Source organism: Sinohyriopsis cumingii, chromosome 12, assembly GCF_028554795.1.
Source record: "Sinohyriopsis cumingii isolate HCF-2022 chromosome 12, ASM2855479v2, whole genome shotgun sequence".
NCBI classification, from domain to species: Eukaryota; Metazoa; Mollusca; class Bivalvia; order Unionida; family Unionidae; genus Sinohyriopsis; species Sinohyriopsis cumingii.
The window spans coordinates 38,598,509-38,625,651 of record NC_142972.1 but is presented as its reverse complement, the minus strand read 5'-3'; the positions used below and the strand labels follow the sequence as shown (position 1 = coordinate 38,625,651).

Below are 27,143 nucleotides of genomic sequence, written 5' to 3'. Positions count from 1 at the left end.
TCAAGGACTTCAGACATATTCTTTGTTCATGAGATTACATTAAATTAAAATCATTTGCATTAATAATTCTGTGCAATTCAGTGCTATTATCATAGCAGCACATAAGCACTTTAGAAGCTTCATTCAGAATATCTTTGACTAGTTTCCGCATTAGAAACAAACTGATATTACAATTAAGATTATTAAGATTAAATTATAGGAATTTATACATTGTAAGTTATTCTTAATTTTCTGATTTGTTTAATTTTGTATTTTACTTAAATAAATTTATATTTTATAAAACGTGAATGCTTGTTCGGGTTTTATATACTCTTGTTATTTAAGTTTAAACCCGTATATGTAACACTCATCATACCGTTCTTCTGACGAATGCTTTATTTTATTTTACATATGACTTAACAGATTTACACTAAGGTACGTTTTCATACATACCAGTCTCTGTGTCGCTTGGTTGACGTCTGTGAATGGTATTATTCTGCAAAAGTTTTATATAAAATCAGATAAGAGGAAACAAAACATTTTAAAACATATTTGTGTGGAGTTTTACGTTTTTGCATGAAATAATTGCACGTTCTCGTAAGGTATAGAATTAGATCACATTATTTGTTACTCCTGAGTGAAGTGAGGGATAACAATTCTTGCAAAGACCCACATATCCACTTGTAAATGAAGTTCTTCAGCAAGAAATCTTGTCACATGAAAATGTTGACAGAATATTAAAGAATGCTTAATTTGTAGAATATGTCTCTCATAGAAAAGAATTGTTCTCTAAACATATGTTTTTTTTTAAAAATTTATATATAATATTATTAAGAAAGCCAAATAATTTCGTTTCTAAGAAGCTCCATAGGAAATCAAATTCCACAGAAGTACTAGGTTGGTGCTCTTGACTTCAAAAAGTGTCTTGAAACAAGACGTGCTTTTGACATTATTTCAGTTTAACGTATTTAGTAGTTTTCAACCTTAATGCATGTCTCATATGTATACCTTGCTTCTAGTCATAAAACCATTCAGCTGTAACACAATCGCTTGTCATTTGCTGTACCTTGTGGTCTGAGTGGATGTCTCCTGTTTAACAAAAGACGCTCGTCGATAAATTCATTCACAAGAGCTCACTAGGCAAAGCGAATGTTTTGAGTGACAGCTGTCCTATCTAACTTTACTAAAACAACATCCAGGAGTCAAATGCAAGCCAATGTAATTAAATCTGATCAAAACGCAGATTTGTTATGTTGCTGACATAGAACCTTTATTGTAAATGGAAACAGCGATACGTGAAAGTTATATCCAGCTTGAATGAACCAATATTCTTTTTGACAAACAAATCATTTCGCTTAAGATAATATTTCAGTATATCTAAATTGTACACTCAAGACTAATTTGCCAACCTACCAATATAATTTAAAAAATATTCCTATAATAAAGATAAATTTAATATACGTTAAAACAGCTGAAGCCATTACTGTGTGCGTTATTGTTCTAGGTAAGTCTCATTTCCTTTGCCACTTGGACAGATGGTTTATACTCTGAATAGATTTTGAAAGAAATTCAAACCAGTATATAGGCAAAACAATCCCAAATGCTCTTTTTAGTTTTCAAGAACGACTGCTTAACGCAAATTGCAAAGAGGAACGATAACCAGTCTTAAACAAAACCAGATACAATATACAAATTGTCCTTAACAATGTATGTATATCATTTCCTACGTGCAGGTATTGAAAATAACAAAGACTGTATTTTTAAATCATGGTTATTCCATAAGTTATTCACAAAAAAGTAGTTCAGTTTTTATGATGCATACGATAGATATTTACAAACAAGTTAACCTTTCAATATCATGCAGATATATTCACCAATACGTTTGCTTTATTTGGTTTATCACATTCGGTATTGGGATTTAAGGTGGATATGCCCAAACCAATCGCGGCGCCATTTGTCTGAAGAAAAATAAATGATACATGTATTTTGAAGTTTCGCATAGAGGTATTGCTCAACAGTATAATTTATAGTAAATAATGTTGTAGCTCATCATGATCGTAATGTTTTCTTACGTAATTGATCATTGTTCTTGCAAATTGTCAGCAAATACCTTTTCAATATTTAATACAATAAATCAATTATCTAGCTTTATATAATATCGTTAGCAATACATAAATAGGACTTTCTTCAAGAATGGTAAGTACAACTAACTATAGTTCAAAATATTTATGGGTGCATAAGTAGTATTAAAATTGAGAGTGAATCATCCTATCATAGATTTGCAATTTCTGGTTTTGATATGTGCATGACAACTCGTATTTGTCAATGCTTCAATGCATTTATTGGTTCTATCACTTATATTCATATGCAGAACCAATCAATCAGATGAAACTAAATAATATCAGGCGTTCATTTACTATCGCATTTTTAAATCTCTTATCCCTCCTACTCTTGAACGTTTGTGGACCAGTAATACTTCTGTGTTTCTGTGTATTACCGTCTTACATAGGGCATTTTAAGTTTCAATGCATATAAGTCCAGGCACATAGTCCAGTCGGCCAGTGAAAAATTTCTTTCGCGCAGTTATATATGACAGGTTAATTATTCATGCATGCAACATTAAATTATGCACTAAATGTTATTACGCTCACAACAATTAACCTTTACGTCATATTGTTTAGTTTAGGGCTTCTAATGGAACTGCAGATAGTCTAATAATAAATATTTTACTATACACTCTGGTATGAACCGTCATAGACTAAAATTTCTGAAGATTCTAATGTGACTGCAGCCAATCTAAAATTAAAATAAGTGTTTATGTTTATCAATGCTATTTAAAACAATACGGATAAACTATCAGAAAGTTTCCTACAATATTGCTACAACTGTGGTTTTGGTTTAAGAACATTACATGTTATTGCAAAAGCGACGTTACAGAAATTCTAGTAAGTGCATTAGAGGATCAGTATGGCAGAGCATATGATCTTTTTGTTTAAATTCAAATCTGATCAGTAAATAAGGTAGTTTAGAAACTAAAATAAAACATTCTAAAAAATGTTTAATTGTATCTTCCTTATTTTCAAAACTATCGCAATGTGATTTTGTGCTTTTAAAGGGCTTTGAAAAAAGAAAGTATTTACATGAGCTACTTACGATTGAAGAACTAACTGTCGCAAGAAAAGTTTGAAAGAAAAAATGTACATTTTTAAATTTATTAGCACAAATACTCAGAAAACGATTTATTGGTTCAACAGTAACAATGATTTGGTTTGACTGGTCTCAGTCGAGTGATAATTAAATCAAATCGGTGCCAAAATATGAGTTGACATTGATTACAGATTTGCATTTTTGTATTATCATTGAGAAAGTTATTTGAAAATTTTTACCACTTAAAGCTAGTGTAGTGAAGTTATTTACTTTCTATTTGACATCGTCACTGTACAGGATTCTACACACAATTATCAGTTGGAAAGAAATGATTGACTCCATGATAAACGTCAAACAGTCATGCTTGGCATGTATTAAATATGTCCTCAGGATCTATCACTATAAAATTTCGACCCTTCAATGGCCACGTTCTGTCGTAAGTCTTGTATAGAAATGTTGGACAAAGTATGATAATGTTGTAGAAAAATAAAACTGTCCATGGATTCAGTCCATTAGATTCAGTACAACAATAGTACGTCCACTATTTGCTGCTTGACACAATATCATAATGAAAAAGTATTTAGACATAGTAAACGATACCGGGAACATATTTGATTTCGTTTCCTAGATTTGAGCACAATTCTGTATCTGAAGCAAACAAAATGTTAAATTGTGGCATCTATATTTTCCTTTTTTTAATCCTAATGTTATTATCTTGTTTGAAGAAGCTGATTTAAGATAACTATCACTGAATCTGCTAAAATACGTACTTTTCAAATCAAGTCTTACTAATTTATGTTTGCTTTTGTTGTTCATCACGAAATACTACTGCATTTGTTAATACTGTTGTATCAGTTGGAAACCCTTGAAGTAAGCAATGTATTGAAGACCTCTAAAGCCTTTGAATGTTTGTTTATATTGCACTGTTGGAACACTTTTCTGGATCTTATTATAATAGCAAAACAACTGTTAAATGTATTATTTTTTGGCAGTTGAAATTGATATGGCTGAATATTATCAAAGTAAGACTCAGTACAGGTAGAGGAAAATCCAGAATGTATTACATTCCATCTTGAAAACATGTAGTCATTTTTCAGTTCATTTAGTAAACTCTGTAATTAGTTAATCGTACGAAATTGGTTAACTAATGATATACCAATATAAATTACATCAATGATTTGTAAAGGAGATCTAGTATTCACAAAGTGTTTAAACACTTTTTGATTTCGCGCCAGTCACATTTGCTAACTAGTTTCAAGTTATATCTTTACCAGTCATTTCCTTTTATATTCCATTCGCAATAACTGTTCTCAATATGTGGTGTGAACCGTTCCATTCCTGAAGAAATTAAGTTGTTACTAATTTTGCTTTGAAGTCCCAGTTCTGTTCCAATTAGACTAAGTCCAATTCTTCGCTATTCAAAAACCTGACAAATGTTTGATGTGATAGTGATGTTTTCGGCTTTTCAGTTTAAATACTTTGAATAAACATCACGTAAAAATGAATATAGAAAAATGACGGTGGAACAGAATCTAAATCGTGTCGGTGGTTTTGCATACTTGCGTGATCAGATTTACAGTTCATAAAGAAGGCAGTGCATTTGCTATATGTGGTCAAGACCAATGTTTAAAAATTGAGTACTGTTTCAATCTAGATCAATCGATGTTAATACCGTGAAACGAGATGAAATTTGAACGACGGAATGTTAAACTTCGTACTTTCTGACAATTTGATACATACAAAATATTGTTCTTTCTTGCCTGTGTTATATATATTCTTACAGTTGATTGACAGGTATGTGCATAATCAGACTTTCAGTTTTCCATTAAATATGTCTTAAAATAGTTTTTTGTCTTGTTCTACAAGGTTCATATTTGGTGAGGTCGAACTCTGCACAAGCACCTTCAGAACATGTTTTCTATAGTGTTGATAGAGGGGACTGTTTTGAGACATTATTCTAAAATTTATAAAAACTGTCAAACTATTTCACGATTGATAATTTATTCATAGTTGATGTCAATAAGACAACAGATGATCATTTAAAACATCAACTATTTCAGCAATTTTCAACGTATTGCTAATTTTTTGTATTTACTAATTATATCAGATTTAGGAAAAATATAAATCTTATAGTTTATTTTAAAGCATGCATTTCATATAGTGAGTTAGCATAAGCTGTTGTGAATTTTTGTCCTCCAAAATCTCGGAACCTATATGTTGACTCATTATAGATTGATATTGTGTCGTTTTCACGATCTTCGTATTGTTCTCAAAATGAAGACGAATGCAAATATGTGTCTTTACTAACATCAAGTGAAACCACTTTCTAATGCCTCACCCTTTTAGCTAACTTGCTATCAAGGCTGATGATTGTTATTTTCTTTTCGTACGTATATACCGGATATATTTCATCTCGTGGTACCAAAAGATGATATTTTAACAAGTGGCGAAGACGAATTCAGATATATAGCTTTTGTACCACAAGATGAAATATATAATGTATTAACGCAGGAGAAGAAAATTCTCTTTCTCTATATACAAAACATGCACCAGAATCGAAAATGAAACTTACTGATATAACACGCTCACCCCCACCCCCTTTTCTTAAATTCACCTCACTTTCATAGGGTGAATATATTAATATACGTGTCTCACGAAAGCGGCAATATTTGGTTTACCTAATCTGTCGCAGTAAATTATGCTTTTTTTCATTTTATAAACGTTTCGATCCTCTCTGAAAACAAACTAGTCCAGTTCAGCAATGTATCATTGTTTTCTTTTCGTTGTTGTCAAGAAAATAAGGGGAAATAACCTCATAAAAACGCGAACAGTGTATGGTCAAATTTCTTCATCAAAGATTACTTTCATTGTTTGAGATGTAAAGCATTTTCTATTTATTTGTTCTAGCTCACAAAGTACTTGTTTCTGTTGTAGTAGGTACAACTCTTGTAGGCAGACACAATCAAGTGTCACCCGACATGATGGTAAGTCTTATATTTATATATAAAATACAAAGATTCATTTTTCACATGCAAAAGTTTTAGGAAAGAGAAAATATGAAAATTATTGCATCAATATTTCTCTAAAGATCACAATTAATTATATATTATATTTTAATCTAATATCATATTTTGTGGTTACCAAATTAACCAAGGTTCCTAATAATTATGAGAGTGAAAGGTACAGAGTATGAAGCAAGGTATCATATTGAAGTTCGACAATGCTTAAAAGTCACTAGAATTTATTTATGTTTCCATTATTGTGTTTAAAACGTTTTTTTTTCTTTTTGACTTCTGTTGTTAAATTATGTAGATTTTTTTATTTTCGATCATGTGCAAGATCAGCTTTTGATTAAACAATCTTTTCGTGAAGGAAAATACATTATTACTTTTATTATTATCATTACAGTATTATTATTATTATTACTATTATTATTGTTATTATTATTATTATTATTATTATTATTGTTGTTGTTGTTGTTATTGTTTGCTGTTGTTTGCAATCATGCTACCTCAAACCATTTATTATTATATTATATTTGAGTTTTCATTTTGTTTTAAGAGTAAGTAATTAAATGTACATGACCATGAGTTACCCAACATGTGACTTTCTATGGAAATGCATTGCGTTCACTGATCCAGTAAATTGTCCACTGATAGGGTGTTTTCAAACACGTAATGGATGCAGTTAAGCACACACAGGACAAAATAATTTTGTACATACGTAACATGACGTTAAAATAATAGGTCGTTCAGCATACAACAGTACATAAAAACATGTCACGTGATATTATGTATTTGTGCGCGATTCAGTAATAACATAATTAAAACAAGATTTCTCTTTAAACATATACGTATATATGCTTCTACTGCGTTAATGGCAATTTGAAATACAATATATTATTCAACAAATGCATCTAAGGTACAAAAATGACTAGTACTTGTATTGCTGGATATTACAGTCTCTCAGGAAGTACACTGCGCCCTCAAGCTCGCCTTGACGTAATTTGGTATCGACCACATTATTCACAAGTTTAAATGCTATGGCATACTTGAAAATTGGCAGACAATGTCATGATATATTATCACCAACCACTAATTCAGTGCACTTCCTCCCACACAGTGAATAATTTAAAAGACACGCTTATACTAGGTTCCCATATCTTACTCCGATTTTTCTTTTAGGCTAAGATCAATTAAAATAATGACTATTCCTCGCATATCTGCATTAAAGTCATTCAATTTTTAAGTACAATTTTATCATACGTAAGCTTTCATTACCACCTCTATATCTTTCACCCTTCTCATTGATTCATCGTTTGATGCAGTTCTATGATTTGTAGCAGACGTTTCCAAGCTCCTTTTCCTTCTACGTTTTTCTTGCATAGCAGCACGTATCTGTAAATACATTATACATCATACAAGAATAAGTGACTTAAAATATGAGAGAGAAAACCGTTTCCGTTCTAAATGTAAAAAATGATCGAGCATTACCGACAGTCAACATCAAGAATCAAAATATGTACTTTTGTGTATGTGACCTTCGTGACCAAAACCATCCATCAGTTTAGGAGAAACTATGGAATGGACAGATGGAGTGTATCACAGTATCCCCGACTCTTTATAAAAGATGTGGGAAACAAACTTGACATTTGGACAGTGCGTGAACAATTATGTGAACCCTTGAGTATTATCGGTGTTTGGGTATGTTTTGAACAATCACGGGGTTGAAGTTCAAATCCAACCCAGTGCAGATAAGGCCGGATCCGCTATATACGATATAACACTGCATATCTTGACGTGCAATAAAAATACACAAATAAGCAATTCGAAAAAGATACGTCTGGTACGGCAACAGGAAGGGCCTTAATATTTTTAAGTTATATAATGGAAATCAAGAAACAAATAAAGTAACAAGTACTTTTCGCGGAGGGGTGCTGGTGGAATGAACGCCAGTCCTTTTGTGCGAATTGTCTCGACAATAATTAATCCACTGTTGTGTTACTGTGCTACGAAACACCAAACAGTTCAATCCGTAAGAGATTTAAAAAATATTTAATATTATTATCGGAATTACATTAAAGCTCACTAAGGTATCTTAAAAGCATGATGACAAACATTTAAGCTTTGAAGCCCTTATGTGATAGTCAATGGAGTTACATAAAAGTCATGTGAATAGAATAGGTCCGATACATCTTCCTGTATGGCAAGGGGCAACGATGGGATACAAAAGCAGCAGTATTTTAGAAATTAGCGTGCAGACTGGTCACCACATGCTGCGGGTTGGAATATTACAGGTGAGTCATCCGTAGACGGCTACCGTGCAGTGTCCTTGGCAAAAAAACTTTACAAGAACTGTCTCTGGACTAAATAAGCTACTCGTGTTGCTGTTTTAAATCACAAACCCAGACCAAACCAATTATGAGGAAACCAGTATTAAAGATTGATTTTATCGATATGTTGAACAACAAATTGTCAAAAGAAGTACAATATCAGAACATAAATTATCTTGTCAGGTATTGAAGCCTTAGTATTCCCATCCTTTCTAGGGATTGAAGATTATCCATATAATTCAAAGTTTATAAATCTATAACAGAATATACTTGATTTTCACGGATTCTCATGTTTATTATGTATATTTAATTTAATTATTGTTTGTCATGTTTAAAATTATTTTTATTCCATTACATGCTATTGTAAGGTAACTTTGTTTACTGGATTTGACATTTTTCAGACTTTTTTCAGTTCAGTTCGTTTTTGACCCAACTGTTATGATAATAGAAAAACTGTATCTAGTCTCAGACATTAATTCAGAAATAGTGCCAATACAGGAAAACAGCTGATTTTTTCTTTCTTTCTCAGAGTAAGAATCATAAGTTAAATCAAGGCCATACCTGAACGACGTGATAATCATCATGTAACAAACTTCCATTTGTTCTGGAAAGATGAACTCTATTATATGAAAATTTCTTTTTCTTTTATGATTATAAGTGTTTTGTATATTTAATTTAAATATTTGTTTGTTAGATTAACATTTTGTTTATTACATTACAAGCTATTGTGAGGTAGCTTTGTTTACTGGATTTAACATTTTTCAGAAATTCAGTTGAGTTATGTTTGACGTGACTGTTATGATAACAGTAACAATGTATCTAGTTTCTGACCTTGATTCAGAAACAGCGGCAGTTCTGTTAAACAATTTTTTAAAACTCTTTCTCAGAGTAAGAAATTAAAGTTAAGTCAAGGCCATTCCTGGATGACTAGATAATTATCAGGTAACACAGTTCCAGTTCTACTGGAAAGATCAACTCCTGTTCTCCATCCGGGAATCTGTTTTGCTTATTAAGTTGGCCTTATACATAATGTTTTGTATAAAAGTAGTCAGCAGGCTTTTGACACGTAAAGTTGTGTTGGTGTGACAAATTTGGGCTGAGATTTTATTTTCTTCAAATTATTGAATTTCAGATGATTATTTTCCTTGGAAATACTAGTGGTCTAAATTAATTCTAGGACAGGCATTTACCGACATTTATACAGTACTCAAGCACTGGAATAATATTTTCTGTGATTCAACAAGAGACTATTGACACTGCAGCATTTCGCTGATTATTAATGACGTAATCGTATTCTATTTCGTATATCATCGGGATTCAAACTCAGTTTCATTAAGGACTTTTTTATTACTAAGACTTCTATTTCGCATGTGTTGGAATATTGTTGAATTTGATTCGTAATACCGAAGGCTCATTTTTTTTCCCTCTCATTCGTTACTTGATATTCAAGGGAAATAAATTATTTGTTAAATTTTACAAAGTTTGTTGTCTTCACTTTTTTCCTGTTACTTTTTGTATGATCCTAGGCTCGTAACATGTTCTAGATAAAAAAGCTAGGGTCCATGTCACTTCGATTTCGATTTAAGTATTCCTGAAGGTGTTTTAAAAGTCGAATGACACTATTGACAGCATTGGAATTCCAAATACAAAGGTTACCATCTGTTCGTAGCTACCCTGCCGAACTCGTCAGCTGAAAAATCAAGAGTTCATTATAAATCTCGGCACCCTGTCAGAAACTCACCTGACTGTTCAGTACGCAATGAAACACAAAAATAAACAGACCCTGAAATAGAAAAAGAATATATATATATATATATATATATATATATATATATATATATATATATATATATATATATATATATATATATATATATATATATTAAAGATAGTTGGTATATGATTTGTAGGTCGCAAAATATATTTTATTGTTAGAGAACAGTTACATATTTGGTCCAATTAAAGAACAACGAAATCACTAAACGTTGTTCGGTACATTCATATTATTAAACTGGGTGTTTGTAAGAGACCCGTCACGGGGATAGAAAACCCTGTTTATAAGCCGAAGGGATCTTGTCCCCTAGTCCGAACGCCCATTTATCGAGTATTCATACTTGCAGACTTAAATGGGTTACAATGCGCTGGATACATAGACCTGGAAGTTACGTGAGACGTGCAGCTGAAAATGTCAAGAAAATGTGACTTCGAGAAAGCAGAGTTCGTTCCTCGCCCCCTTTCGCTAAGTAACAGGTCATTTACTATACTACCACATCAATTAGTCTTATGCTATATATGAGATTACATAAGTCTCTAATTGGAATGCAGGTCATTATTTGCCTTTTATATATCAGTTTTAGACAAAACCTGTAGCCATCTTTATATCTCTAAATATCAGATGTCCACAAATCCTCTAAATTTATGTGGTATCCATTGTATGGACTTCTATACATTATCTAAAACTTCTTGTTAAATGCAAGCTTATTGTATACTAGTAGCTCTGAAAGAGGTATTGGAAAGATTGGTAAGCGAACACAAATTCAAGTAAAAGTCAGCGGAATGCAATCAAATTATATGGACCAATAGCGCTCGCTCGTTTCCAACATTTCAATTAAAAAAGATATGGCTTGGATGTAAGGAGGAAGCGAGCACGGCGAAATGTATCATATGTTGAAAAATAAATTCTTGCCAGGCCGCCGGACAGTAATTTGTACTACTTAGTTGGTGTTTCGAGCACGGATACTGTTAAATCATTCGAACGGGGACAAAACCGATAACATAATCATCAACGTAGAGAATGTTGCCTTATAAGAAACTTGCAAGTTAGGGATTATTGGTAGCTTTAGTCATTTTGGAAAGTACGTTCAGTGAATCGAAAGAAACATTGCAACAGGAGAAGAAGCAAAATTTCTATTAATGACCAAGACCGGATCATCTCTTAGCGTATGTCTTAGAAGTATCCATGGGTGTTGCATTGGACATATAATTATTTTTCACGCGTAGAAAATGATAGCTTTTCCTTTTTTGTAGTTAAGATTAGATTCAACTCTCCAAACATATCTGGGTTTTTTAATTGTTTGCTTTAGGCTATGTCGCTGATGTCTTCATCCAAAACATGTCTTTTGTCGTTGTATCTGGAATATAATTCACAATTCAAAAAGAACTGTTTACATTCTCACATTGTATTTTAATCACATTTTTTATTAAATATTATAAAACTTGGTGATTTTACCACTTTTCTGTTGCTTAGTTTAGGACGATAGAGTTATAATACCTGGAGCAAGAGTGGTAGCAGTGGCAAGACTCCAGCCTGCTCTTTTAGTTGCACTGCAGACAAATCAAGTAACAAAACCCATTTCTCTGCTGGTTTATGTTTTTGCACTTCGCCATACTGTCGTGTGTCAACATTAGATTGTCACCGCCAGAACATAATTGTTTTAATGTCAGCTTTATTTGTAATGTGAAACCTGGTCATGCGTCCAGTGCAATCTTTTAGCGGGACGCTTCTGAGAGAGAGAGAGAGAGAGAGAGAGAGAGAGAGAGAGAGAGAGAGAGAGAGAGATTCCTCATACGACATTTCAGTGCAGACTGTTTAGACAAATGTTCTGCGTTGCAACATTCTGTCGCTGGTTGCATTTTCTGTCGCGCAAGATATCGCTTCACTTTCATCAGCCATACCTGGCGTACCGAGGAATACAATCTTTGGGAGCTAATGTTTCAACATGTGATACGATTATTGATAGGCGCAACCAACACTAGATACTTTTTATGCAGACAGTTTCAGGGTTATGTCTGCATTAGAAAGTTTTACTTGGTTAAAATCAGAATACTGTTGTTTTTTTAGGTGAGCACACGACGCTTGCTAACTTTGATGTATTCGGCTATTTCCAAGTCTAAAGGATCCTCCAGTATTTGTATTTATTTCGACAATGAATCTGTTCTTATGATGGTGTCAAACCGCTTTAACAATGGTATGGCTCGTTACAATACTTCTTTAAGACAATAACAATCATCTTCCTACTGAAAGCATAAACGGTAACAAAGACCTTTCCGCGGTGATAGTAAATGTAATGGTCTATGGCGATGGCTAGTGGAAAGGTTGAAGAGTCCACTTAACTTCTACCCCTGCCAAATAATCCTTTGTACTCTATGCGTTGAAACGTCAAATTGATAAACGATGTACAGGTTGGCATAGTCCACTTGGAGTATCTTTGTTCCGGTATCAATATAAAGTATATTATCTACTATTGACTCTGAAAGTGATACTGTCATTCTCAGGCTTTATATACGTTGCTACTTCGCTCCTGGTCTTTGTCTCAATCAGCTTGTTGAAACTCTAAAAAGATCTGCCTAGGTAAATTTCTGCCAGATAAGGGAGCTATTCTCGTTACTCACAACTGCGCTGATAATTACGTTGCACACATGTAGATGCGCATCTGTTCAAAATAAAGCAGTTTCCAAAATCTGTAAAAAATGTTCGTATAATTGAAGCGAGTGATAAAAATGGGTTTTATCGTTGGCATCTTGAGAGATAGTTTCGTAAAAATGATTTGGCGATCAACATCACCAGCTTCATTATGCATAACAATTTTAGGATCAACGCGTGTCAGAACAAGAACGTCCATCAGTATTGCGTACGGGCCTAGGAAGCTTCATTGTGCCCATCAGTTTGATGGCTTGTTGCAAACCGAAGTTTTAGTTGCATTTTTCTAGATAAAAAAAATTGCATTATGAATGGCATAACTTTAGTTGGGCCAGCCATATGAAAAATATCATCAGGAAATCAGGAAGATGTGCAATGAGTGCTTATACTTGTTGATGTGTGCTAGATTAATCGTATCCTTGTACAAAAATATGTCTGTTGTTGAGCTTCGGCCGTAGTCATCACTTAGCCAAATCAGGTTCATAATGTTGCTGGCAGTAGGCATACAGTTGCTGATATCTTCCACTACATGTTCAAGCAAGAAATCTTGCAGGCGGTGCAACATTCGTCTTTAAAAACCTTTATGGCGCGCGCCAATACTTATTGTACTGGGCTTATTCATCTGATGGGTGTCCTTTTCTAGCTATTCCACGTATTCGTATTATGTAGTGGAATAATCGACTGGAGGCTCGTAAAAAGAGTTAGAGTATTCTGATACAAACGGCAACATGTTTGTTTATGCTTGAATTTCGATGCATCCATGCCACTACAGTGGCTACAGACGATATAATCAATGTTAATATTATCCAGACCAGACAAAATACAAAGCAGTATGGTAGGTCGAAATAAGATGATGCTAAGTAGATAGAAAAATATCATTTATTTTGCGACTGAGAAAATATTATCTGATTTTGTTCATTTTGTCGCGATCGATTTAAATGTCGGTAAATAAAATGACTATATTCTAGCTGCTTTATTTCTTCTAACTCCAGTATTGTAACATTTTGTTGTACCTCTAAGTAATTGGTGAAAATTATTAAGAGTTCTCTACGTGTTTTGACCCGGACTTAGCGTGTAAATATTCACGTTGTAGTTAATAAGCCCAGTGTTTAGAACCATGTTCCAAAATTATTTTTTGCGTACTAATAGACCAATAATCTCCGAATCACAACCTGGAAAGAACAAAATGGTGCCTTGATGTTTGGTTTTGACTTTTATACAGCAGATCTCAAATAATTAATAATTATACAGCTTTTGATACGCTTATTGGATTTGGCAGCACCAGCAGTACCGCAACAAATAAAATCACTGATGCTGACTTAAATAAATGCATGATGAAAGAGGGTGGCATAATGAGATGACCGCTAAACATGTTTGAAAAGGTTAAAGATTACAAATGTGGGTACACCAGTAGATGGTAAAGCGCTGCAAACAGACTTATAAAGACAAATATGGTACGACTTACGTACTTGTGGCGACCGCTCATGATAGTTGTCCCAGTGAACGGTTCCTTTACTTAGGTTCAAGATTTGACTCTAATAATATTGGCAACCAGATGACTATTTCTGCATCAGATGGTTTAACGAAGACGGGCGTCAACATGACTGGTAATATTCACATGAGCTAAAGGAAAATGACAGATTTTGGCCATGCCAGCCATATATAGTTATGGCACGGCCACAAAAGAAGTATGTGGATGACATCTTTAGTATCATGCGGCAAAGAAACATTATGCAGACAAATATGGTACTGCTTACTTTCTTGTAATCACTGCTAATGATAGTTTTCCCAATGTGCGTTGTTTTCTGTATTGGCAAGTTTGGTCTCGAATAGTATTGGTATCCAGATGGCTTTTTCTTTACCAGAATGGCGGTACACAGACGGGCGATACTCACGTGCATTCCAGGAAGATGCCAAACACTGCCACGCCACCCACATATAATAATCTCACGGCCACAAAATAAGTAGACGACATCGCTAGTACCAAGTTCAGTGCATATTTTTTCCTGATTCTTAATGCGCCAACCAAACTAACTACTGCGGCCACCAGAAGCATCACAATGTTTGGCCAAATTGCAGCTGGAAAATCATTAGGGGTTATTTCTGGTCCGCAGTCAAGGAGTAGTTTTGTTCACAAGATATCTAACAATATGAAATATACCATGTTTGAAGTCATTGTCATTGGAATTAACGTAGCCCTTGTAGAAATTTAGGCGTGCCAACAGATAACATATATGCGACAACCAACACGTATGATGATTCCAAGCAAATGAAAATACGACTGGACATCGCTATCATCAATCGGATAATTTTATTTTATGTTTCTGCGTCATCAGAATATTCAGCAGTCCACAAAGCATAGTTGCTTTTGCGGGCCACATATAAATAGTTTTGCAAAGTAATGAATTGTCTACCACAGCCGTTACATCGACATTTGTGATCAGATTAGTTGTACCAAATATTTTACTATTTGGCTCTCTCAGTTAAGAGACATATTATCTGGAAGCGTAAAATGACATCGACAACTGGACTGTGCATTATTGAGTACTGAAATAATATGACTATCTTTTGTCTTCGTTTAACATAACAAACCCTGGTACGACAATATTACGTCTGTAGTGACTGAGCTGATGCAGTACAAACGAATCCCTGTCTAAATTACTTTAAGACCTTTACGCTAGATGATTTTGTGTAAAAAACAAATTATATGTTAGAGACTGTGATCATCGCGAAAGATATTTACAAATTACTATTTGATGAAATACACAATATCCCTCCCCAAAAATAAGTAAAACGTACACTAAGATAATATTGATCAGATTTGTCTGGATTTTAAGACTAATACCTTTCGTGTTAACATTTATGATATCAAATAAAGATTTTTCAGTGGCTAGCATGCAAGCAGCTCAATTAAAGTCAGAACAAGAAACGTAAGAGATTGAGAAATGGTTGAAGAGGATAAAGAACATAAAGCTGACTACAAGTGCAATGACCGTCATGTCAAGCGTATACAATCATAAACAACTGATCACTGCACAAAATCATTTCGTATTTTTTATGATGGGACTGGTTTGCGTTTTGGCGATATAAATACGGTTTTGAAGGTTGTGATACCGCCTGACACAGCGAATGCTGGTGGTAATAACAATCCAGAACAACCTGAAGTTGATGATCCAGGTCACGAAAAGCAGCCACAGCAATATGAAATTCCCGAGGTCTTAAAAAGTCAGCAAAAGCTTATTGCTACATCAAAGACACTTGAATTATGATGAGTACAAACCAACATTCTTACAGCGACCTTTGAAAAACGCTGCAAAAATGACGCAAGAAGATAATCTAGCCGCTGCTGCATTTTATGAGAAGATTAGAAAAATACCTGACGACAACATTAACCAGAATACATTGAAATGAACAAATATTCTCATGACAGCTGTTATGACATAAGATTGCACATGAACTACCTTGTAAAGGTTGCATAAAGTCTCTTTAGATTGAAAATAGCAAGTTAGATGGCGAGATTGTCCATGTGCACCCCCAAGCAAACAAACAACGAAACAAAAAATGAGACATATATTCTTTTTGTAGGATTCCAATTTAAGGCCAACACGTAAACCTATGAGCTCGCTGCGGTCATCACAATCTTTAATCAATAACTGATTCTGCCATCAAATGTTTTATCGCACCAGACAAAGCTGCGATTAACTCTTGTTTTGACAAAGTCAGACAGATTTATGGTGACCATGCTTATTGTATTCCTTGGCTAGTAGCCTTCTTGATCTTTATTTCGATGACAATTTCGGCATAAGAATCAAGGTGTCCTCGACTCTCATAAGACTTCTTATAAATAATCTTGAGAGCATTCTTGACAAGTCCTTTGGAACGTTTTATTGATATGATAGCTGCTGTCTTTTGCTAGATATCAATCTGGTGGAAACCTAACCAAAGCATCCTCTGAATTCTTGTATGCGATCAATATTCTTCTTGAGTCAAAGTAGTTTATAATTATTAAACAGCATTGTTTTGCTTAGTTGCTGACAGAAACTGCCTGGTTTTGATACAGCGTTCCGGACTGTTCTACCACAGTCTGGTTAAATATTTATCTAGGTAAGACTACGAATAGTTTTATATCTAGACAATTGCTGGCAAAAGCATCAACAGCTTCAGAAATATTTCGTGGCTGGTCCGCGATGTTAACAATAAATGCTGTATTCTTTATGAAGGCCGTTTTTAAAAACTGCGATCGAATCTTCTTCACTAGAATTGCCAAAGTCTACAACGTTGTCATATTCACAAAATAATCCATTGATGTCAGACGCGACTGCATCATTTACGTATCTTCTGTAATCTCTGCAATGAAATTTTCTGTCAGTACAAAATCGTAGCTGCTTTAATATTTTTGTCTACATATTTAGCAAACGGAAGCGTTAATTCCAAAAGAATTTTGTTGTTGTTGTAGACTAGTTTAACCTTAGGATTGTATAAGAAACTGTTTTAATTTGAAAGCAGATGTCAATGCTACATAATGTTTTCGCCTGTGCTAATCTACACATATCGTCTGATGCCTGGCTCCAGTAGCTTACCTACAAACATAGCAACGTTATTGTAGCAGATTTTTCACTAAACGTTGTTTTGTGGCTACGTTTCTAGCTGTTTTTTCAAACTGGAAGACTCCTAGGACTATAGCCAGGTCTAAGCCATCAATGGTAGTCGACATTATTTGATACCATTATGTTGAGGTCTGCTTGACTTTATGTGCGCTTACAAGTAATTACAATACTGATCTTAGATAGTTTAGTACACACTCGACTTGCGTTGAATTATAGGCCTTCTGTAAAACTGATACAAAGAATGACAAACACAAAATGGTTAGCACATTAGAGAGGATTTGTGTACAACTAACTAACATAAAGAAGTCAAAATAATGGCATGCACTTCCAGTTAGAGGTTTGAATAATCTGATATATAGGATGACACAAAATGCTGTCCTCTAAGTTGTAGCATAGAATAATCGATTAGTAGTCGAAACGTGTGTGCGGTCCCCGGTAAATGACTGAACCTTTTCTTAGCCTCATGCTTGCAGACAATTTGAGGCAGATCTGGCGGTCTAACCTACATGCAAAATCTAGGTATCCCGCGACTTTGTACCCAACAATGAATGCAAACACGACTACTCGAAAGAGCAAGATCAGGACGGTGTGACAAGCCCACTTCCGCTAATAACTGGTGTCTCCAGTACGATTCTTGGCACATCAGAATACTATCAACCACTAAAATTAAAACCAATATAAAGGCTCATTCAAGTATATAATTTTAGTTTCTACACTAGTATGGAGATTTATAAATTTGACTGAAGAATAAAATGAACATCACGTTGGATACCTGTAAGGAATTGAAGATGGTAAACAGATACTGAAACACGTACAGATCCTCATTGACAGAAAAGATACCAAGTATCCAAGTTACTCCTGTTATTGGCAGCAACACTCCTAGACTTCTAAGGCTTGTTCTAAAAGTCAAGAATAAGTAACAGTCAGGGAAACTGCGCACGAAATTTACAATGGTAGAATTGACCTCTTAATTTTATGTGGATTAGAGGGTTGCGCAAAAAGATATTCACTCTGAAACAATAGTGGTTTGAGACCTTAAATCGGAGAAAAACAATAATAACCATCCCTGTTTTCTAATTTACTTTCGTGGCCTCATGTAAACAAAATATAACCTACACCGATCTATTGATGAATCTTAAAACGAGTTTACAAGAAATCTTGAATTATCGCGATCGAAAGCATGAAAGTGTTGAGGTACCTATGCTACAAGATATCAGAAGAAAGAGATATCTGAATTCATTTTTTTGTAGCCAGATTAATTGTTCCTTTAGTCTTACGGTAGGTAAAATGTGTTAGTATGTAATATGTATAAAGGTACTCAAGTTAGATATATTGTATTTTAAATGTATGATTAAGTTATGTATTTGAAACTCACCTGGCCTTGTCCTTTTGTGTCTTGGACTTGAATGCGAACGTGTTGAACATCTTCTTAATTACGACGAAGATTATAACTGCATTGCACTGTAGTGTGAGAAGATACAAATCCTGGATTAAGAATTTATATGCAGAAATATATTTCATATTTGCAGTTACTTTGAAATTTTTAGTCTGGATGATAGAGTGGGGATAAGGGAGGGATATTTCAACATTAGATACATTAAAATAAGAAGATATTTTAGCTTAATTCAATGAAACCCAATATTTAATGAAATATTATACACAGAATTTAGCCAAACACTTGACATTCTTTATCTCAAGTAGAGGTTTGCCATTGTATATGCTAAATTGGACTAACCTAACGTGATTGCTATTTGGGAGTGGTCTTCATTTGACCGTGGTCGCATTGCGAGGCTTTACTATATATTTATCAATCACACACAAACCAAGGATATGTGCTATTTGTGTTAGATTTTATTGATTATTTGTTGTTATTATGGGAGAGTCGGTGTTGGGAAAATAATTCTCAAATCGAGTAATTAGGCAGCAACTAGCATCAGCCGTCATAATGATCGGTAGTAACGAGACTTTATGGAAGCATGGATTAGTTCCTCCCAAATTTCTTAACATGAGAAATTCTAAGGAAATTATTATGTGTACCTGTTTGGTCGTTTAAGATCGGAATAATCTCCTTTTAGGTTTTTATGTCATGTTTCATGCTACGTTGAATAAACTTCAGATTGCAAATGAGAAAAGCGTGTATATAATTTATATTAATCTGAAGCAATAAAAATCACGAAAGTGTGAAATTAGGGTCTCATAAATGCGTGGTCGTTAGTTCATTAGAGAAACTATATTTGAAGTATTTGCGCCCTCAGTTGATCAGTTGATGAAGAGTGTTTGTCTTGAATACCTATAAATAAGGATACAATCGATCAAGACCAATTTCATGCAATTGGGAGTCTAAATGTAGTTTCTGCTATTATTGCTATTATTATTATTATTATTATTATATCCTAAAACACCAAACCATTTACAATATGTAGAAAGAAGATAACTATCAAAATACCCGGGTCACAAAATGCGATACCTGCAAGATGCTATTATTGCTGACTTGATTTATGCACGATATTAAGATAATTACTGAAGTTTAAGAACAGTGTCAACATGCACCATTTTAATAACTGGAAATAAAGGATATGTTCAAACTAATTTATTCTAAATGAAGTTAAGAATTCAAAGATCTTTGTCTCTCGATCGGCTGATATCTACCTAAAAGCAAAGAAAGCCATAAACGTTATATATAGGACAACCAACACATATGACCAGATGGTCAGTTTAGTATCTTTATAGCAATGTTTGAAATTGCACTCACTACAGTTATTAACGCAGCCGGACCCACGAAAGCCCAGATCAATCCATTCCGCACAGCCAACCAGCAACTGTAAGAAAAAGATGCAGATATAATGTAGTCTAAACGAAATTAATAGTCGTAAGAGACTATAAAATAAGAAATAACCTATTTTGAAATGATAAATTATTATTACATTAGTCATTTGGTTGTTAAAAGTCTTTGATGTATACATTAAGCAAAACAGTTATGCATACAGTTTACGAATTGGTCCACTTGAGATAATTATCAAAATACAATGAAAAAAGTCACAAGCAAAGCGAAATAATTGACATACTTCTGATCGTTCCCATATCCACTGAGGCGGCTGATACCCAATGAAACACCAACAATTCCCGCTGGGATCACTGCAAGAAAATTAATGTATGACGAAGGATGATGACATAAAATATTAGAAAAGATATACAGATAGGTAGATTAATCGTTGAGCTAGGTGGCTTCATAGAAAAAATTGAATAAATCAGAAAAAGAATGCACAAGACTTGAAGAAAATCTTTCTGGGTCGTATTTGTAGATTATTATATGCTCATTGTTTTCCCCGTTAACTTTACATTGTCAGAATCGTTCAATATTACCGACAATACACATATAGCATTCACGTGCATAAAGGAACTACTTTCTATTGTAAACAAACAATGGACGCAATCGCCAGCACTTTTGATTTTGTACTCGTTTTGTCGGAAGGACATACTGTACTCCCAAGGTCGTGCAGTATTCCATCCCAAAACTCGTTCATATTTTCCCATACAAATACAGTAACCTATAACTATTAAATAATAATCGTAATTTTGAGATTAGTGAAATATACATATTGCTTTATATCTGAGCTAACAATCGAAAGGTTTGTCTAACGGCATAAATGGATTATCTTTTGTATTAAAAAATTGTCTTACACCATGCTAGTGGCAAGAGAACCTTCAGGCGGGATTTGTTGAAAAACACGAACAGGACGGACACAGCTATTTCTATTCCTTCCACTAACATGAGAAAAAATACTGTCAGGTAGAAGTAGTGGAGAAGAGCAGCTACAACCGTACATACAGCCTGCAAGAAATAAATCGGAAATATCGCTTGAGGATTCCGGGGACGTGCAGTGACCCTCCACAATTGTAATACTTAATGAGGTACCTATTTTCATGCTTTATCCATTTATTAACGTATGTGCATATTTTCTTTTAATTATTGACAACCAGAAGTTAAAACTATTAGCGTAGGGAAAATCTAACGGTACATAAACACAATCCTGGTTATTTAATTCCAGTAAAAGTAAATAAAATGCTGTTATAATAGGTATGAAGATAAACCTTTAGAAATAAAAATACACCAAGGTTACAGTAACTATACATAAAAGATAAAGATACAAATAACAAGGGAAATATGCTGTAAACGTTCTAGAAAAAGTGTACACAATAAAGATTAAAATCTTAAAATCCTTAAACAAAACCCACACAGACTAAGAAAACAGCATTTACAAAATCTTCATGAAAACCAACTTTTTTTTTAATGTTTAGGATTTTCTCTGATGACATAACATTAAAAAAATCTGAAACAAATTGACATCAAATATCTTCTGAGAAGTTAAGCAGAATGTTAGAACAAATGAACTCAAAGCAATGAAGTACACGGTTTTGCATTCATGTAAAAATCCCCATTTTCCGTTAGAGACGGACAAAATCACAAGGTGTGAATTTAATTTTTAATATCGAAACTGACATTGACCTAGATCAAATCGTTCAATGAATGTTATATACACTTTAAAACAGGAGCGCTTGTGAACAGTTTATAGATGCAGATGTGCATTTTTAGTCTTTACTCCAATATATGCTTCTTGAAATCGGAAGTATATTTAAGAATGCTTTATACGCCACGGAGAAAAGATTTTTATGTACTGGTTGTAACTGATAATATTAGACCGGATGTATCTGCGCAGCAAACATTTGCTTTTAAGGCGATTGGCAAATATAGAATTTTAAGTTTTAGATTTTGTTCTGAAATATTTTGGCATTTAAATTTAGCTTTGAACAAAGTAATGAGAAATATATTTGTATATCAGGAATACTAGTAAAAAAATAAACAGTAGTCAGAAAGACACAATATATGTGGTCGCGGGATGGGAAGCAGTGTGAAGTTTATATGCGGCCAGTACGGTAAGCTGCAGAATAATGTAGTCAAAGAATTACAGGGCTTTAAGAAACACGTTGAATTAAATATAAAGAAAAGAATGACGAAGCCATTAATAAAACGAACCTGAATAATAAGAAAGCAAACTTGCGGGAAGTTTTTGTTTAGTAAAACTACAGACTGAGAAACAATCTCAATGTATTCGGGTACAAAAGGCAGTAATTGTGAAAACACTTGGGAATTGTTAGGTTTATAAAATCTTCACTTGTTATCCAATGTCATATTCAGTTTGATTGTCAACTCTGTATGGGTGTCCCATGTGATGAAACCATGTAAAGGCCTAGTGCTATTGTTGTACGGTTTACGCTGTACATACAGATGAATAAAGTCCGGCTTAAGTAGTTTAAATTGAAGAATGGCTCTTATTGGGTAAATAAAAATGTAACACCTGGTAATGTAACTCATCGCAAGAAACTCGAATCCATATACAAGAAGCGTCGAAATAAGGATATTAGCATTAGTAATCGATATATTATTTGCTCATTTGCAAACTTGTTGGGTGACTTTAATGCACGCACAGTAAATTATCGTGTACATCCAAATCACGTTGAGTTGATTATTTTCCAAATAAATGACAGTTTTAATTTCAAATAACTGACAACTTGTTCATGTATAAATTAGATTGTATTCTATTGTATTCCACCATGACTTTGGTTCATATTGTAATAAATCACTTGCGTGAATGTGAATCTATTGATTATAATCTACGAAAGCGATCATTAGGAGATTAACATGATAGGGTGAAGAGGGTTGTGGCATAGGTAATGACCGCCAAAATTATCCTTAATACACTAAGCACAGTAGACGTTTTTGATATTGGACCGTGACAAATACAAGTCCTTTAATGACTTAAAGGCCCGGATCATTATCAGCATTGGTTCTAGATGTTTTATTAACATTACATAGAATCTCTCTGGTTTTTGCTAGTTTTTGGTTTCCTTATAGAGATGTGTTCAGGTAAAATATAGCTAAATTTGCGTACTTATATAAAAACGAAATAAAAAACGAAATAATCTAAGTTGATGGCAATTACAAGTACTTGGTACGTATGAAACCTTCGAGACGCAGTTAGCTTCAACAATCTTTCTGCCTTCTTTTATGTAGCTTGTAACATGATACAGTTAGTAGTGTCCAAAAGAAACAAATTCAAAAGCACAACCCTTTTATGCTGAACAATTTTATCCCCGTTACAACCCGCTCATGACATTACAGTCCTGTGGCGGAAATACCAGAAATTCTTGGGAGAGCTGAACGTTAGTGATATAGAATTAATTGTGCAGGTTACTAAGGTCACACACAAAAAGTATGAAACACTAAACGCAGGTATAGCAGTCAGCGTGTTATCTTAGGAATATAGGTTTTCATCCGCTTACACTCTCCCTACTTTGCAAAAAGCGGTTCGGCAAATTGATCTGTTGTTGCTGGGCGACATCACTGGTTCAGAGTTCTATCTCATTATGTATGATAAAGAGTATTGCTAGGTTGTATAACTGACACATCAAGCACGCGGTTAAAACGTTTCCGTGCAGACGTTGCATGCACTCATTAAGCACCTAGCAACTGCTTTTATTGCGGTCAACTATGACTATGTCAAAGAAGCATCCTATGGATGTATACTGATGTACCTAAGTGAGTTTGTCACCGCTGGAAACCATCCAAGGGATATATCCTGATGGAATTATTAAGTATGTGTTTGGACAGCATGCGGCTGTAAATAAAAGTATGGTCGATGTGATTTTGCATTGATATGTAAACGGAATAAATAAAACCTTGATGATTATTACGTATTCGCTGGAACGACATGTAATTATTTTGCACAAATACGGATTTAGTAGACTTATCCACATGCGCTAATTGACAACGTGTTGGTTGTCTTGAACAATCAATCCAATCTGAAACTGTAAATATATCGATGCATCATATTTAGTCAGTAGCGCGACGTTGCCCGCCCTCGAACACCCCTGGTGCATACTAATATCGGAAAAAAATTGTTTTTGAGAATTTCTAATGACGGTGGCTGTGAAATCATTTTATAAGTAACGATAAGAGCGTTTGTCGAATATGATCAGATGGTTTAAATCCAATCATGCGCGTGATTTCATTTGTTAGCACATGTATGACTAATAAAGGCTGTGGTCCCCATTCGTGAGATATCGTACTATGAAACAATTCCCATGTATATTGATATCCAAATAACATATCGGCAAGTGTACGATTCAATCGTTTCACAGTTTCTTCTTCACGATACATATTACCAAATAAACTATGAACCCGCACCTTATGTTTTGTTTATTTTTAAAAACTCAGCATCAGATCCGAGAAATTATTTACCTTGATAGATCTGCAACACTTATTAGCTTTGTTAACGGTTAGCGTGCATACATACGTTTAAGCGCATCTGCAACACTTGCTGATTCTTAACACGTCAACGGTTCATCTTTTTTGTATCTACTGGCAACATCTGCGATGGCAAATTTGTATAGCCATTTTGTTCAAGATCATGTGAAAAAATAAAAGACCAGCCTGATGAACTTCATTAATTGTTTGACATCAAACCAGTCAGCGGATTTCTTGCTTGGAACTGGTAGGAAACTCGCCACAGTGCTTGCATGGCTAATCATGGCAATCTCATAAAGGACCATTGCCGCACATCTCCTTTCCAACATTCATGAAGACCCTATGTTTTGGATAAGGGCCACTCTGAATCCATGTTTGTTCGTATCGATTTATTTTGCCTCCTATTAGTGGACTTTATACCACACTTTATTCCAGTTGCTGAGTATATAAATACCAGAATATATAGGCTTTGAAAGATTCACTGACGACTGAAGTTATTAAAATGTTTCGTTTTGTTGTATCCATGAAATAGTGCGTGAATGGTGTTGACATTGGAAGGTTATCAATTAAGTCTATGATGGATTTTTCTTATGTAACCTTTTGAACTACTCTGATATGTTCTTTGATTTCTGCAATCATCTATCGCAAGAGTCCAATAGTTGCCGTCGTGGCTTTGTTGATATCGTTGACGCGATGAGCTATCTTATGATCCGTACCTGTGTATTCGTCAGTTCCCGGCAGTGCATCCACATGCTGCACGTTTGCTTTTAGGCCTTTTTCATATGTACAACATGTTTCACTTTTTCACGTGTGGATTTGATATGTGGTGCGAATGCTTGTTTGAAGATCTCTGTGAAATCTTCCAGCGAAGTCTCAGGAATGTAACATATCTTTTAATACTTTTCCGCCTTGCTATAACATTGCGAATCAGTTTATAGTGCAGACAACCAATTTTGCGATGCCGCTCTCCATTATCTGCTTTAACATCTATATTCTCAGGTTGTATATGTCAATAATGGACTGGTGTCGGTATAAAGCATCTTGTCGTAATAAAAGTCGTATATTAACAACATTCAAAAGTCCAATATTGACGCACGAACAAAAGACAGGCTTTGCCAATTTCAGTATCGATTTATAACTATATGAGTCAACGAGTCTACCATTAAAGAACTCCCGGCATTCAAATGCTCGGTCCTGGATGAGCCTTCGAGGTTAATCTTTCACTGTCCCTAACAATATCAATGTGGATTCGCCTACCACAAATTCTCCAGTGTTCCGCTAAAAACAGATTTATCAATGAACTAGAAAGAGTCTTTCTTAAACTCATTTTAGCACCAGTCCTCAGATTTGTATTCGTCTGGATATAACTAGCCATCCGATCCTTTTGTCGAAATCCAAGCACTCGATGGACTCCATTTATGCACATTCTTAATCGCAAATAGAACGTATAATTTGATACGTCGACTTCATAGTTGTGTTTGGTCCAACGATTCGGAACAAGCTTATTGCATTAGTAAACTCGCGTGCGGATTTGTCTAGAATTCCACACTGATAAAAAGAAATCAGCTTCATACAAGTATCAGTTGTTGCTGTTTTTTTCATATATACGTTTTTGTATGTCCAGATGCGCGATATCAATCCATCCAATAGGCGCTGCTGCATCATCGTTTATCATCCTAGTTGTTAGCGACAAAATCCACGACGAAACGTTTCGGAGACTCAGGATAGTATCTTCCTACATCTGGGTTGTTAACAGTGGTGTAGAAATCCCACGAAGACAATAAACTTATGCCTGTCTATGCTTGTGTGAAGGTCCAGTTCAACTTCTATCTTTGACAGAAGTGCATCCCAAGCGATTCCCTGTTACAAAAACTAGTGAGCGTAGTCAGTATTTGTATACACCATGAATATATCATGAAACGTCTCGCAGACATCCATACGCAGATAAATATCATGATAGTCACTCATAAGTTTGCATTCGAATGCGGACCAGACTTTGTTTGGATATTAATAGTCGTTATCGGAAATACTTTTGAGAGACAATCACGATTAAAATACATCGATCGGTGGTAACCGAGTTTCATGAAACTTGTCCCACCCACACATATTCTGGTATGAGAACACTACTTTTCTAGTGAACAAGTCAGTGTTATTGCTAAAATACCGACTAGTAAAGCATTCTGCCGCTTGTCTACTGATAAGTTAAGAAACTGTAACGAATAAATGAAATGCAGCTGACCCAGTCTAAACATTACATGTTTTTCCATATTAATTAGGTCGACGCTTAATTACACCCTTGAGGCAGCTTGCATTATTAAGTGGCTGTCATTCGCATACAGGTTATGAAACAGT

The 27,143-nt window shown here is 34.4% G+C and overlaps 1 protein-coding gene across 4 annotated transcripts in view; it reads right to left on the bottom strand.

Annotated features, from left to right (window-relative positions):
- The window catches only part of LOC149786284 (adhesion G protein-coupled receptor L3-like), a 60,227-nt gene that overhangs the window by 6,000 nt on the left and 27,084 nt on the right, over window positions 1–27,143 (bottom strand). For 2 of the 4 annotated variants that reach the window (XM_089976667.1, XM_089976670.1), the window contains exons 14-21: window positions 21,167–21,317; window positions 20,551–20,620; window positions 20,238–20,304; window positions 18,861–18,946; window positions 18,258–18,384; window positions 10,200–10,241; window positions 7,407–7,523; window positions 433–475 (exon numbers count right to left, since the gene is read on the bottom strand). In XM_089976667.1, the coding sequence (XP_089832793.1) occupies window positions 433–475; window positions 7,407–7,523; window positions 10,200–10,241; window positions 18,258–18,384; window positions 18,861–18,946; window positions 20,238–20,304; window positions 20,551–20,620; window positions 21,167–21,317 (703 nt within the window). The remainder of the gene's footprint in view (window positions 1–432; window positions 476–7,406; window positions 7,524–10,199; window positions 10,242–18,257; window positions 18,385–18,860; window positions 18,947–20,237; window positions 20,305–20,550; window positions 20,621–21,166; window positions 21,318–27,143) is intronic. The other 2 variants (XM_089976668.1, XM_089976671.1) reach the window with 1 other exon arrangement.